Source organism: Podarcis tiliguerta (genome assembly GCF_965153285.1).
Source record: "Podarcis tiliguerta genome assembly, chromosome: 3".
NCBI lineage: Eukaryota > Metazoa > Chordata > Lepidosauria > Squamata > Lacertidae > Podarcis > Podarcis tiliguerta.
This window is the reverse complement of record NC_139536.1, coordinates 96190355-96203218: the sequence shown is the minus strand read 5'-3', so window position 1 is coordinate 96203218 and position 12864 is coordinate 96190355. Positions and strand designations below refer to the sequence as shown.

Here is a 12864-nt window from a genome sequence, read left to right as displayed (position 1 = left end):
TATTTTCCACTAGACAAAAGGGCATAGGGAAGTGATGGCCCTGCCATTAAGCCATCTACAAGATAAAAGACCCTACAAGTAACTGAGGAGAGTTTACCAGGGCAGTGTGGGCATGATGTGGCACAGAGGGGTTTTTTTTGGGGGGGGGGCAATGTGTTCTGAGAACAAGAATGAGGAAGTGAGGAGAACTCCATGTGGTGCTGGCTGGAGGAGTCTGCACCAACAGACCAAGACCAAGACTAAGTATGAGTATCAGAACCATCATGTTGTGAATTTATTTTTGCGCAATCCATGCCAATGACAGTGACTTGCTATGGCAAGAAGACTTGGTGATGTTATCTCTCTGACTTATGTGGTGAATTCAAATAGATGAGCAGGGCCACATGATGGGAATTCAGTGAAGGAATGCCTCTCCCTATGGTGACATAATGTTTGCAGCAGCTCTAAGCCCTGCTGGGGAAATAAAGGATTGTCTGTGCTCATTCGGCAACTGAACTCCAAACTAGTTACGTTTCCATTATTTGGATTGCTGGGAATATGATATTAAAGAGTCCCTGTTCTAGTCTTCCTGCTACCTTTTTATTCATAGCCCAGTTCTTCTCTGCAGTATCACCACTATTTTAGCCAGCTGGGGGAATTTTGACCCATTTCCCCAGGCATCTGACAGGGATGGTCACCATCTTGCAAAGAGGTACCCTGACTGAGCCTTGAGAGAAGCCGTAGTTAGGGATGCCACCATCCTCATTTTTTCAGTTCAGCCCAAGAGTAATAATTCTTGGTCCTTCAAAGGGAGAGGGGATCTGCTCTTGGCTAACATGTTCATTTGAATCATTCATTTCTGGTGACTAGTTACATGATAGTTTATGAAGCTTGTGGTAGATAACTTTTCTTTAACTATGCTTGAATATTGTTGCTACATTATTTCTTTTATTTTATTAGTATTAATATCATGCATTAACAACCTTCTGTCTGATTTGAAAATAGTTTAGAAAAGGGAGGGGGAATAAACATATCTAGCAGGTAAAATACTCAGAGGTGATTTGGATACAGATTTTGCGTTCTACAGACACCAAAGTTCATTTTATCCACAGGAGGCATTTGAGAAATATCACTGTGACTTAGTGACTTTTGTTGGCTCCTGATTCTCTCTTCAGACCTTTCCCTCCCCCCCAGACCTTCCACATTGACCAGGAAAATCTGAAGAGAGCTTGTAAGCATGTTTGGGTAACTGTACTTATAACCATTCCTATTATTGGGAAATTTGGATGCAAGTATTAAAATCTGTGTTTCAGATTTTGACTTAAATTGAAGTCATGGTATGCAATATTCCCAGCAAAATGATTTAATTTCCATGTGATTAATAAATGAATGAATTTTGAAATGTCATTTGGTTTTATTTTTTACTTTGGGTATATTTTCTTCTTTAATACATTCATAAAACCAAAGAACATTAGGTGTATTATTCTGTTTGTTCTATTCCGAGAAATGGTGGTGAAGTTTAGATGACTGACAGCTGAAGTATTAAAGGGAATAAGAATGATTTTGGTAGGCTAGTTGTACAGAAAATGTAAACGCTAATGTTATTTTCTAACCTGCCATCATTACCCTTCCCGGAGGAAATTGGAAGGAAATTGGAACATGATCCATCACAGTGGGCAATTTCCTACAGAAGCAGTCATATACACAACTTTCCTGACATAACACACAAATAACAAAGAAATGTTTCTGTTACAAAACATGTAGTGAAATACAAGGGGCTTTGAAATATTCATAATATGTATCTGAAACTTTGGTTTTCTTATTTTTATTTGCAGCGTCAGTTGCATCAACCTGTAATGATCCTGGAACTCCTCAGAATGGCAGCAGATATGGAGACAGCAGAGAACCTGGGGATGCCATCACCTTCCAGTGCGACCCAGGGTATCAGCTCCAAGGGCAGGATAAAATTACTTGTGTGCAGCTGAATAATCGGTTCTTTTGGCAACCTGATGCACCTACATGTATAGGTATTGAGATGGAATGTTAGGTTCTTTTTAAGGTTTTAATCTAAGATACCACTGCATTCTGATATTCAACCTGGGTCATTCAGGGTGGTGTAACACTTAATGCAGCAGTCGTGGCTGTGGTGGCTTAGACTGAAAATAGATTACTTTTTGTGTCCTTAAACACTTGGGGCCAATTGTTAATCTTTTGTGGCCTAGATCGAGATAAACTTTCACCACTTTTTGTAATGTAATTGTTCCCATGCGCTATAACATTAGCGCATGTGCCATGTGGTACTGCCCAAACAGATAACTAGCTGGAAAAAACCAACAGTAATGTTCTGCCTTTGCATGGTATTCCAAATCATCTACCTCTTCTATGAATCCTGAATAGGATGAGTTCAACCTTGGACCATTTTCTGTGAGAAACATACTTGAAGGAGTTTCACAGTTTTGCTGGGTAGTTTGAAAAAGCAGGAGCTTTGTCATGGCGAACTGTTGGAAATTCACTTTATAACCCCTAGGAGCAGCAATTTGGTTTGCCTTAATCACAGACGTGGCTTGTCAGGTGGGGTGGAGTCAATGTACCTCCTTACTGGGAAAGGGAGGAACTTGGAATCAGGGAGGTCAATGCGGTGCAAAAGCACTAGCGGAGCCAATCCAGCAATCCTGCTGGTTTGTTTATACCATGCTGACCTCTCTGTTCCTTTGCCCCTCCAAGCAGCAGCCTCCTCCCACCCCCACTGAAATGCTAACATAGCAGCCCCCTTCTACTTAATCTTGAGTGCGAACTAAATTTTCGGTTGTAGAAATGAAGAGGAAAGGCCAGACTTGCTAGTGTATCAGGAAGAAGTAATACTTAGAGCCAAAGAGATGTGAAGTCAGCGGTGTGAATGTAATTAACACTCACAATTCTGTTACTTAAATAGCAGCCAAAGGAAAGCCACAGGACTGTGGGCCTGGAGACAGAATGTATTCTCTCTCTTTCTGTCATCACTCTCTGAAGCTGCTATTTGCATTTCAAGGCAAAAAGCCATTGGAGCCAGTGGAAGCAATGTCATCTCTAGTTCAACCTTTAGACAAGGGATGTAAAGCCGACTGATTAGCCTATTTAGTTTTCCTTTGTTTGTTGTTTGTTTATGATGCAAATAGTTCATTTAGGAGAGTCATTATGGCGAAGTACCATAAGTGTATTTTACTAAGAAGGATGACCTTGAGGATTATGCAGTTTAAAATGTTCATTGTACTAAACATAGCAGTACTTCAAGCCTCAAAGGTTCTATAAAGGCAGGATAAAATAGAACATTTAAAATACTCACAAAGAATTACTCTTGTATACTAGGGTAGCTGAGATTTAATAGCTCTTCTTTTTAGCATTCTGACTGTTGTCAAACAGACATTCATGTTTGTTTAATTTTTTATTTCACTTTTTTGCTGCGTTCACATTTTATAACTTCTCTGAGAGCAGCTCTGTATTTTACCTCAGGCTGAGTCATCAGAAGATGTGGAAAAATTTTGAGTCTTCACTAGAGTAATAACTTACAAAAGAGCTATTTTGTTAGCGTGATCTATTTTTAAACAAAATAGCCGCCTGGGCTGATTACTATTGTTACTACAATGAGAATTATAGGTGTTCAGTACCACTGTTAACAAGACCCCTAATTTTAAGTGCATGATTGCAGATTTAGTTGCCTACCTGCCAGCACAGAATTGTTTTTTTCCTGTTAGTGTCTGCCTGGATACTTGGATTGGGAGGCATCTTTTTTTAATCAAGTAAAGTGATCTTATTGGCTTTCTTTTGTCTAAAGAAAGACAGACGAGAATATAGACAAATCCTCAATTTTGAATGTTTCTTTATGCAGGAGCTCTGCACTGCTGAAGGAATTTGTTAGAGGAATAGCCAGACACATTATTAATACCTTCTCAAGAGGCCTTCCTTACATAGGATTGTGTGACTATGGTTTGGGGTTGTTTTGCACTTACCCAAAATACAACGTTTTCATTCCTGGAACCCAAATTATGGAATTCACTTCCCAGAAAAGAATTCCTGGTTAGACCAGGATGCAATTTTAAATAAATCTCGAATACCTTTGCTATTTATCCGTACTTGTCACACTTCAAAGGCCTTAACAGTTTGTCATACTTTGACCTACTTTAATAAGCAAAATGTCTCCTTTCATACGTCTTTGCTACCCCAACCCCTGCTCCTGATACGTGACATATTTTACAGATGTTCCTTTTCTCTTCCATCAGGTTTCAGGAACCTGGATGTGAAATGACCATGTTGCTGCTTCTGTCTTATCTTTCTCCTATTATTTTGCAGCTGATTTATTAATGCTTTGTTGTTATTTGCTTTGTTGTGTTTCATCTCTACAGTATTATAATGGCAGATTTTGGCTGCAGTCCTGCGCATAGTTCCTCTGTAGCTGTGGAGAGAAAAAGGCAGTGTTTGCAATCCTCCCCAGCATTGAGGATGCTGCCTTTTACTCTTTATCTCTAAATAGCAGACATAGCTCATTATCTCCTAATTTTAGCAGGATGGTGGTCAGCGCTAGGATTGGGAAATGAAGCCCTCTGGCTGACCTTTAGGCAGCGATCTCTACTGAACAAGCAGAGGGCTTTATCTCTCAATTGAAGTCCTGAGAACCACAGTACTGAGAACGGGGGATAAAGCTGTGGGGGCTGGCGGGCCACTTTCTGTGGCTCGGTGGGCCATAGCCAGCCTATGGTTTGTGGGTTGGCTACCCCTCTTGTATCAGAATAAGGTGGTAGATGCTTCATACATGCAGAGAGCATTTAACTTTTTAAAACAACAACAACAACAACTTCTAACAGTGTGTACCTTGCAAAACCTAGTCCAATAGTGGACTAGGCTAGAATCTTTGTCCCTGTTATACTGTTTTGACTTGCACATGGTGTACATATCTGGGGGAAGGGAAGGGTAGTATTGGATAGTGATATACTGTATGCACATAGTACATGCATGCATACGGAAACACGTTGCAAACACACACATTCCTATATGTTCTTAGTTCTTCTTGCTCTTGGGTTATTGAATAGCAATTAGCTAAAAAATAAGATGCTAGAAAGAAATAATCAAATGTATAAGGTCTCAACTTACTTTGACAATTGCCAGTGCTTAGTGTGACCATTGTGATCAATTTTGCTTTCCTCTCCTCTGTGTTCTGTGACAGCTGCATGTGGTGGAAACCTCACAGGCCCGGCAGGTGTTATTTTATCACCAAACTACCCGCAGCCGTATCCTCCTGGGAAGGAGTGTGACTGGAGAATAAAAGTAAACCCTGATTTTGTCATTGCCTTGATATTCAAAAGGTACCATTTCTAGAGCCATGCTTTTTTTTATTTTTTACAGCATGTATTTATTTAAATGTCACATTCAAAAAATCACATCATTTATCACTTCATAGCATTTCTAATTACTTTCCCCCCCAAGCAATGCCTTACAGCCTTCATTTAGAACACTCTGTGTCGGTGCTACAGGAAGATGTAGAAGCAAATAAGAACTTAAGAGAAACTCTGTGGGGGGCATCTAGTTTTGCTTCCAACAGTGAGCAAATGCCTGCCAGAAGGGCATCAAAGCTCCTGAGTCTAGATGACCCTTAGGGTCCCTTCTAACTCTTCGATTCTATGAGTCCCAATGCTAAAATTACAGGGGTGCTGGAGGGGGCCTTGCTGCTTTACTTTTTTGTGATGGGTCTCTTAGCTACTATCCTTAGAAGGCCACAGGGGACCATGGTTTGACTAATATGGAGAGGGAGAGGAGGTAAGGGCTGGAAACTAGGTTTTATTAAACTCACCTGCCTTCTCTGCTGTTTCCCCTAGTAGCTGGTATTCAGAGGGGGAAAGGTTCCCCTTAATAGTTGCTGATAAACTAAGCTATCCACTAAGATAATGTCCACCATGGCATCATGCAGCAGTATGTTCTATAATTTAATTACGCATTGTGTGATGAACTACTTTATTTTGTCCGTCCCGAAGCTACTACTAGACAACGTTGTTGGATTGCCCAAGTTCTAAAGAGGGGCAACATTTTCTCTCTGCGTAAGCTCTTCACATTCCCCCCCCCCAATCTTATAAAATTTTATCATTGCTTCCCCCCCCCCCATACAAAAAAGCCCTGGTGTATTTCTTGATAAAGGATGTGCCCTTAATTATTTTGGTTTCCCCTTTCTCTCTTTTTGAGACAGGGCCATACACAGAATAATACACAATATTATGAATGCTTTGCGCAATAGATTTATAAAGACATCATGAGTATTTGCGCTCCATGTTCGGTCCCTTTTCTAATAATCTCTAACATGACATTTGCTTTTTTAGTACCACTGTACAATGACTTGACATTTTCACTGAGCCTCCTGAGGTCTCCTTCCTGGTTAGTCACAGACAGTGTAACTTTATAGCAGTATATTTATACAGTTAGATTTATGGTACGGTGGGTGAAAACTTTCATATGTTAGTTTTAATAGTGCTAAATACACAACTTGTGTATCAGAGCTTAGTGTCATCTGCCAAGTAAATCCTTTTTAAGGTGTGCTTAGAACAGAGCTTCCCAAACTGTTGGTACGTATGCCGCAAGGTATTCTGGGGGATATCTGTATACTTCTTCTTCAGGACAATGTCACCATCCATATATTGACAGAGAAGGTGGAAATAAGTATTGCACAGGGCTTCCGTACTGTGAAAGCCGTAGAACAGTGAGGACGTCCAATGCAGTGATTTAATTTTTCAATTGAGCCGCTAGCACACCATTTTGGAAGGATACAAAATGTGATTTGCTACTGCTAATACAGGGCAGTATTAGTACATCTGTGATTTAGTCCATCTCCTCTTGAAGTCAGTGTGAGAACTCTTGACTGACTGCAGCCTTCTTAAATTGGGAGGTGTGTGTCATATTTGATCCTGAAGAGCTACAGAAAGGTACATTTCTTTCTTCTAACCAGCACTCCATACACATAAAGAAATAGATTGTTCTGTGGCACTCCTCCCTTCCCCCTTCTATGAAAATTTCATTAACCGGGTATAAGAATTAATTAAAGTGAATGTGGGATGTAATCACCGCATGCTAAAGGTGTTGAGTATCTATATTACTGTACTAGTTTACTCAAACCAACAGAAAAAGTATAACCCCCACCAAGTGCAAATTGGGGGGGGGGGAGAGACAACATTAAAACATTTGCAGGCCATATTTCGATACAGGTAAAAAATCAGGAGAAATTCATCTCTACTTCCTCAAAGACTGCTTTATATTTTCCAAACTCTAGCATCTTTTTACCATAAATATTGGCTTTCACAATTTTTGGGTTTTCTGCTTTTTATTTCCTTTTTGGTGCTACAACTATATTACCCCAAGCATTAGATGAGATCAGGAGCATTCCATAGAAGATAATTCTGCTCATACTTTCTACTGAATCTTGCCTTCGTATGGCATCTCCCTGCACCATGCTCTTTGGGGACAGTCTCCCAAAAATACCAAATCAGTCAATTAAGAAAAATATGGGTGGAATCGCAATTACCCTAAAAGTGTTGGGCTCCTGTTTCTATTCCTTGTTGTTAGGACTATGCTTAGTTTGTAGTTTTTTCCCTCTCTCAAGCAACTTACTGCACTCAGAATATTCTGGTACTGAGCCAGAAATGCCCCTCTACTTCCACAACAACATTTGCAGGCCATAATAACGGGTACCATTACAGTGATCAGGGGTGGGAATGATAATAGTAATGTTACGACTTATGGAAGAAAGTGGTGTAATTTTGCTACAGCTACAAGTTGTCACAGTCTCTTCTTAATAATCCAGTTATCGCCATTTTCCTTCAAAATACCACCCTTGTAACAATGCTGCAGGATGCCATAACTTTGTTTCGGGGCATTGTGAGAGTCAGGTGGCAGTTTTACAGCCCAGTAGATAACTTTGTTTGCTCATTGCTGGGATATTTTAGCAATTCAGCCTGGCATTCGTGAAGACCTATGTGGGTTTTGCATTTTAAAAACCTGATTTGAGCACTCCCAGGTATGTGCTGGGATCAACGTCTTAATTTCCCTTTAAAGTTCATCTCATACAGATTAATTTGCACAATTTTTTGAGTAAAGTAAATGTCTTGATTCCCTAAACTCCAGTAAACAATTCTATTGGACCTGTTTAGTAATAGGTAGGTAGGTATGTGGATATGGCAGAGAGACACAGAATGGTGATAAATGCAAAAAAATGTAATTTAAGCTACTAAACTTTGAAGGAGTTACAAAAGAAGTTCCAATTACTTTAGTTAAAACTGCTTTCTAGGGATCAGTTAATAGTTCCAGTTAAGCTACTGTTAAAGTAGATAGTGACATTATCATCCTCAAATGAAACATCAACAGAACCCAAAGAGTTCTGAGAAAACTTGTGAAGACGTAGGAAGCACCCTTAAGCCACTGGAATCTAAGGAACAGGCAAAATATATAGAGGCAAAGGGCTCCATGCCAGATTCTTCCCCATGAAAATGCAGCTTGGGTTGGCATATATAGAATTTTAGTTGACGGGGTGAGCTCCCGTTGCTCGGTCCCTGCTCCTGCCAACCTGGCAGTTCGAAAGCACGTCAAGTTCAAGTAGATAAATAGGTACTGCTCTGGCGGGAAGGTAAACAGTGTTTCCGTGCGCTGCTCTAGTTCGCCAGAAGCATCTTAGTCATGCTGGCCACATGACCTGGAAGCTGTATGCCGGCTCCCTCGGCCAATAAAGCGAGATGATCACTGCAACCCCAGAGTCGGTCACAACTGGACCTAACGGTCAGGGGTCCCTTTACCTTTACCTTCTTGTGCCTATCCAGAAAACACTGAGGGCCAAAACATTCTCTAATAAGTATTAATAAGGAATGGTGGGGGGAGTGTGAACAAAATAACAGTGTGGCATTCTGAAATAAATTGCAGTATAATAAGTTAGACTTCACCATTTGTTCATACTTTAGAATGTGGGAGAGAGAAATCCTTTATAAAAGTGCACCACAAATCTTAGAAGTAGAGTTGGAATGTTGATGCCATTATCTTTTTTTTAAGCAACAAAAACAACAGAGACATTTATTTCTTGCTTCTCTATTTCAGTTTCAACATGGAACCCAGTTATGATTTTTTGCATATTTATGAAGGAGAAGATTCCAACAGCCCTCTAATTGGCAGTTTTCAAGGCTCGCAGGCACCTGAAAGAATAGAAAGCAGTGGTAATAACCTATTTCTGGCATTTCGTAGTGATGCTTCCGTTGGCATGTCAGGATTTGCCATTGAATATAAAGGTAAATTTAACAAAATATGTATCATCACATAAAATGTAAACACAAGATTTCCCCCCATCTAGTTATACTTGACATGTCGTGAGGGATCATGCATAAGTTTCTGACAAAGTTTGTGAAAATTAGATACAGATTTGTAATCAAGTATTGCTGAAGTATATTGATGGTGTTACTCTCTCATGTATGGTACATATCATCAACGTGGCTATGATCACAAAAAGAACCAACATCATTATAATCATATCTGCTGAACTGATTTTATCGTGTAAGCTCTTGTAGGAAAGGCATTTACATAGGCTACAAAAAAAGTCATGAGGTCATTCATTTGTGATGGAAAGCTCTTTTTTAGACAACTCCCTGCTCCCAAAACATTTGAATGCCTTTTTTAGAGCCATGCTGTATATAGATGTGGAAGCCATTTTTTTGTCCAGTTAATTTTTTTATATATTTATTTATTCATACGTTATTTACTCTATTTGTTTAGTGGCTAATTTGCAACTGGTTCATACATTTCTGTAGTTACAGTTCATTTTTGTTTGCCATTGTTTCCAATGAAAAACCCAGCCAGTCTTCTGCATCCTGATACGTCATTGTTTGCCTCCAAGCTGCATTGAATTTTCAGGTATTCTTCTTCAAGGGGATTATATGGGATATACAGTGGTACCTCTGGTTGCGCCTGGGATTCATTCCAGAGCTCTGGTCAGATCCCAAGGTGTGCGTATCTGGAGATGCCGCTTCTGTGCATTCGCATGGTTTAGCACTTCTGCGCATTCGCACGGCGTGTAGAGCGCTTCTGTGCATGTGCGTGCAGTGAAACCTGGAAAAATACTTCTGGGTTTGCCGCGTATGTATCCCAAAGGATACGTAACCAGAGGTTGTGGCGATCACACAGGGTCCCCGGACATTTCACTGTCTATTGATCACTTTATTTCTCCCTGCCACCACCCAGGCCCTACCTGGTACAATACTGAGTCCAGTCAGGGTTAAATTGGAACACAAACTTTTGTTTATTTATTGCAGTTCAACAAGCATGTGGTTTCATAAACGGTATCGGTCAATTACAATCATGGGGTTCCTATCCAGACCTATAACTTCCACTACCTGCTCTCACTCACTAAACCACCTCTCAGATATTTACTTGTCTTCCTTGCCCCTAACTATTCCTGACTCAGCTTATTTCGCTATACTAACTCAACCTACCCACAAACTCTATCCCAATTGACTCCCACTCCAACCAATCACCCAACTCCCAATGAACTCCTCCCTTCGCCCCTCCCAGAGTTGGTTTTATACTCCCTCTGACTCCACCTCCCTGGGTGCTGATTGGGTATCCTGTTTAACTATTTCACCTCCAGCACTCTTATGTTAACGTCACAGAGGTGGAACATAAGTAGAGGTAGCATTGTATATATGTTATGCATGCATATATATGTAAGGTATGCTCATGCTTCCTCCTTACACAAACTGCAGGGTTCAGAGAAGTTACTTGTGGATAAATAACACATATTGTGCCGAACCCTAACTCTTATTATGCTGCTGTACCTAACACACCTAAGCCAAGTAGTGGTTATATGTTTTATTGATGCAGTGAGACCAATGTACCATGCCACAGCATTGGATCGAGATGTGCCCTCTGGGTTCCATTTGAACGTTGTTCTGAGGAAAACGGGAGTCCTCATTTTCTCTTTCTTCCACTTACAGCTGTTTTGGAGGATTGAGGGGCCCTTCAGAATGGCAGAAGAGTTAGCACTGGAGACTTTTCCTATTGCAGGAGCCTCTGCTGGACCCAAGTCCCTTCTAGGAATGGAAGAAGCCTTCCATTCATAAACTGGCAGTACTGGAAGCAACCACTTATGCTATATTCTGAATCGTTCTTGGGGGGAGAGTGCACATTAGAATCTCAGTTCTGGAAAGGTCTTATGATTTGATGAACGCATTTACTTACTTACTTTCTGTTTGTCTGCTTGGTTTCTTGCACGCCTAAACGGCTTTTATGCCGAGTAAAAAAGAACAAGAGCTGCTGTTGAGGGAAGATCTTCTCAAACAGAAATGACTTGCACAATTTAAATACGAGAAAATGATGTACATCTGTTTAATACATAACATTCCGGGTGCAGATTATTTGAAGACCAATTTGCATACATGTTGTTTATTTCTCGAAGCTATATAAAATGAGAATATTTCTGCTTTATCTGACAGACGTTCCTGGCCAATCAGGAGATAGGCATTTGCATAATACCTTTTGGGTTGTTTCTGAAAAGATACTGTGAACATGCAGATTTCTCTTGTCTCATTAGCTGTTTTTCTTTGCTTGGGTTTGCATATGTGCTTAGAATTCCCAAGCCCTTTTCTCTTAGAGCAGCTCTAGTTTCTTTGTGGAAATAGTATCAAAATGTACAGGACAGATGTAATTAAAGAAAAGGAGGAAAAGCCCAGTTGAATCATGTGTACCACAACTGCTTTATCAATATAGTTATATAAACATTCTAAAACAATGCTCATTTGTTCAAAGGGGTTCACATGCTCCTGCTATCTGCATAGAAAGGATGTTAAAAGGATGTTGCACTGCCAGGCTACAAGGGACAGCCCTCCCCCTGCCTACATTAAATGGGTAGCCATGCTCCCTGAGGTCCATACATATAACATACACAACTGAATATTTGGCAGGGAGTAGAAAGAAAACAGAGGGAAAATGGACTGGAGTAGCTGGAACCCTGAGCATTTTGTAAGATATATTTCCTATTCTTTAAGTTATGCTTCAAAGTGCCCTGGTTCCGTAAAATGTTCTTTAAACATAGTACATAAGCAGCCCTGAAATGCTGGTACAATTTAGGGAATTAAATCTTTTTAAATGCCAGCTGTGGGGCTTCAGTGCCCTTCATAATCCCCCCCCTCCCCCCGTCTCTATTACTAGCTGAAGTGGAATAAATTATGCACCAAAAGCAAATACATGCTTGTATTATTTATATAGGTCACAAATTATCAGTTGTTTTAGTGCTTAATACACACAGCCTGCTTTCTAAGGCTGTGCTCCTATAGTAAGGCTTGACTCTTCAATGTGCATCCTGTTCTGATTGTTATTTGCCATACTGTTTTCTTTGTTTGTTGTCACCATACCACAACGACCAGAAACAGCCTCAGCTATGCTATGGCTGCCCTTGTATCGAACTTCAGTCAGGATTCTCCGACTGCTGAGTTTGAATTATCTCTACGTTTGCCAGCACATTGACTTATAATTATGAGCCAATGATTGCCAATAGAATTTTAAAAACCCGGCCAATCAAATATTTTAATTGTCCCGTCCAGTATAAAAAGCAGCAGCTCTAACTGAACTACTAAGTCCTATAACAGCTTTCTTGTAACTGAACTGATTTTTAAAAAACAAAATTTGTATTGGTTTTAATACAGCTATTAAACACTTATCCAGCAGTACAGCTAATGATGTTTGTTATATCCATTGTCTCTAGAAATACACATACTTTCAACATTTAAACATATTACTTTGCGTAACCCCTCCACTGATATTATTGAGTTGTTGGTTTTGATTTTGGCCATTGGCATAGTTAAAAAAATGGGGCCATTTTTCTTGGACGGTGTCTCTATT

At 40.1% G+C, this 12864-nt stretch overlaps 1 protein-coding gene across 5 annotated transcripts in view; it reads left to right on the top strand.

The window, feature by feature from the left end:
- The window catches only part of CSMD1 (CUB and Sushi multiple domains 1), a 920428-nt gene that overhangs the window by 763589 nt on the left and 143975 nt on the right, over positions 1-12864 (top strand). For all 5 annotated transcript variants that reach the window (XM_083431289.1, XM_083431288.1, XM_083431290.1 and 2 more), the window contains 3 exons: positions 1815-2006; positions 5177-5315; positions 9076-9263. In XM_083431289.1, the coding sequence (XP_083287415.1) occupies positions 1815-2006; positions 5177-5315; positions 9076-9263 (519 nt within the window). The remainder of the gene's footprint in view (positions 1-1814; positions 2007-5176; positions 5316-9075; positions 9264-12864) is intronic.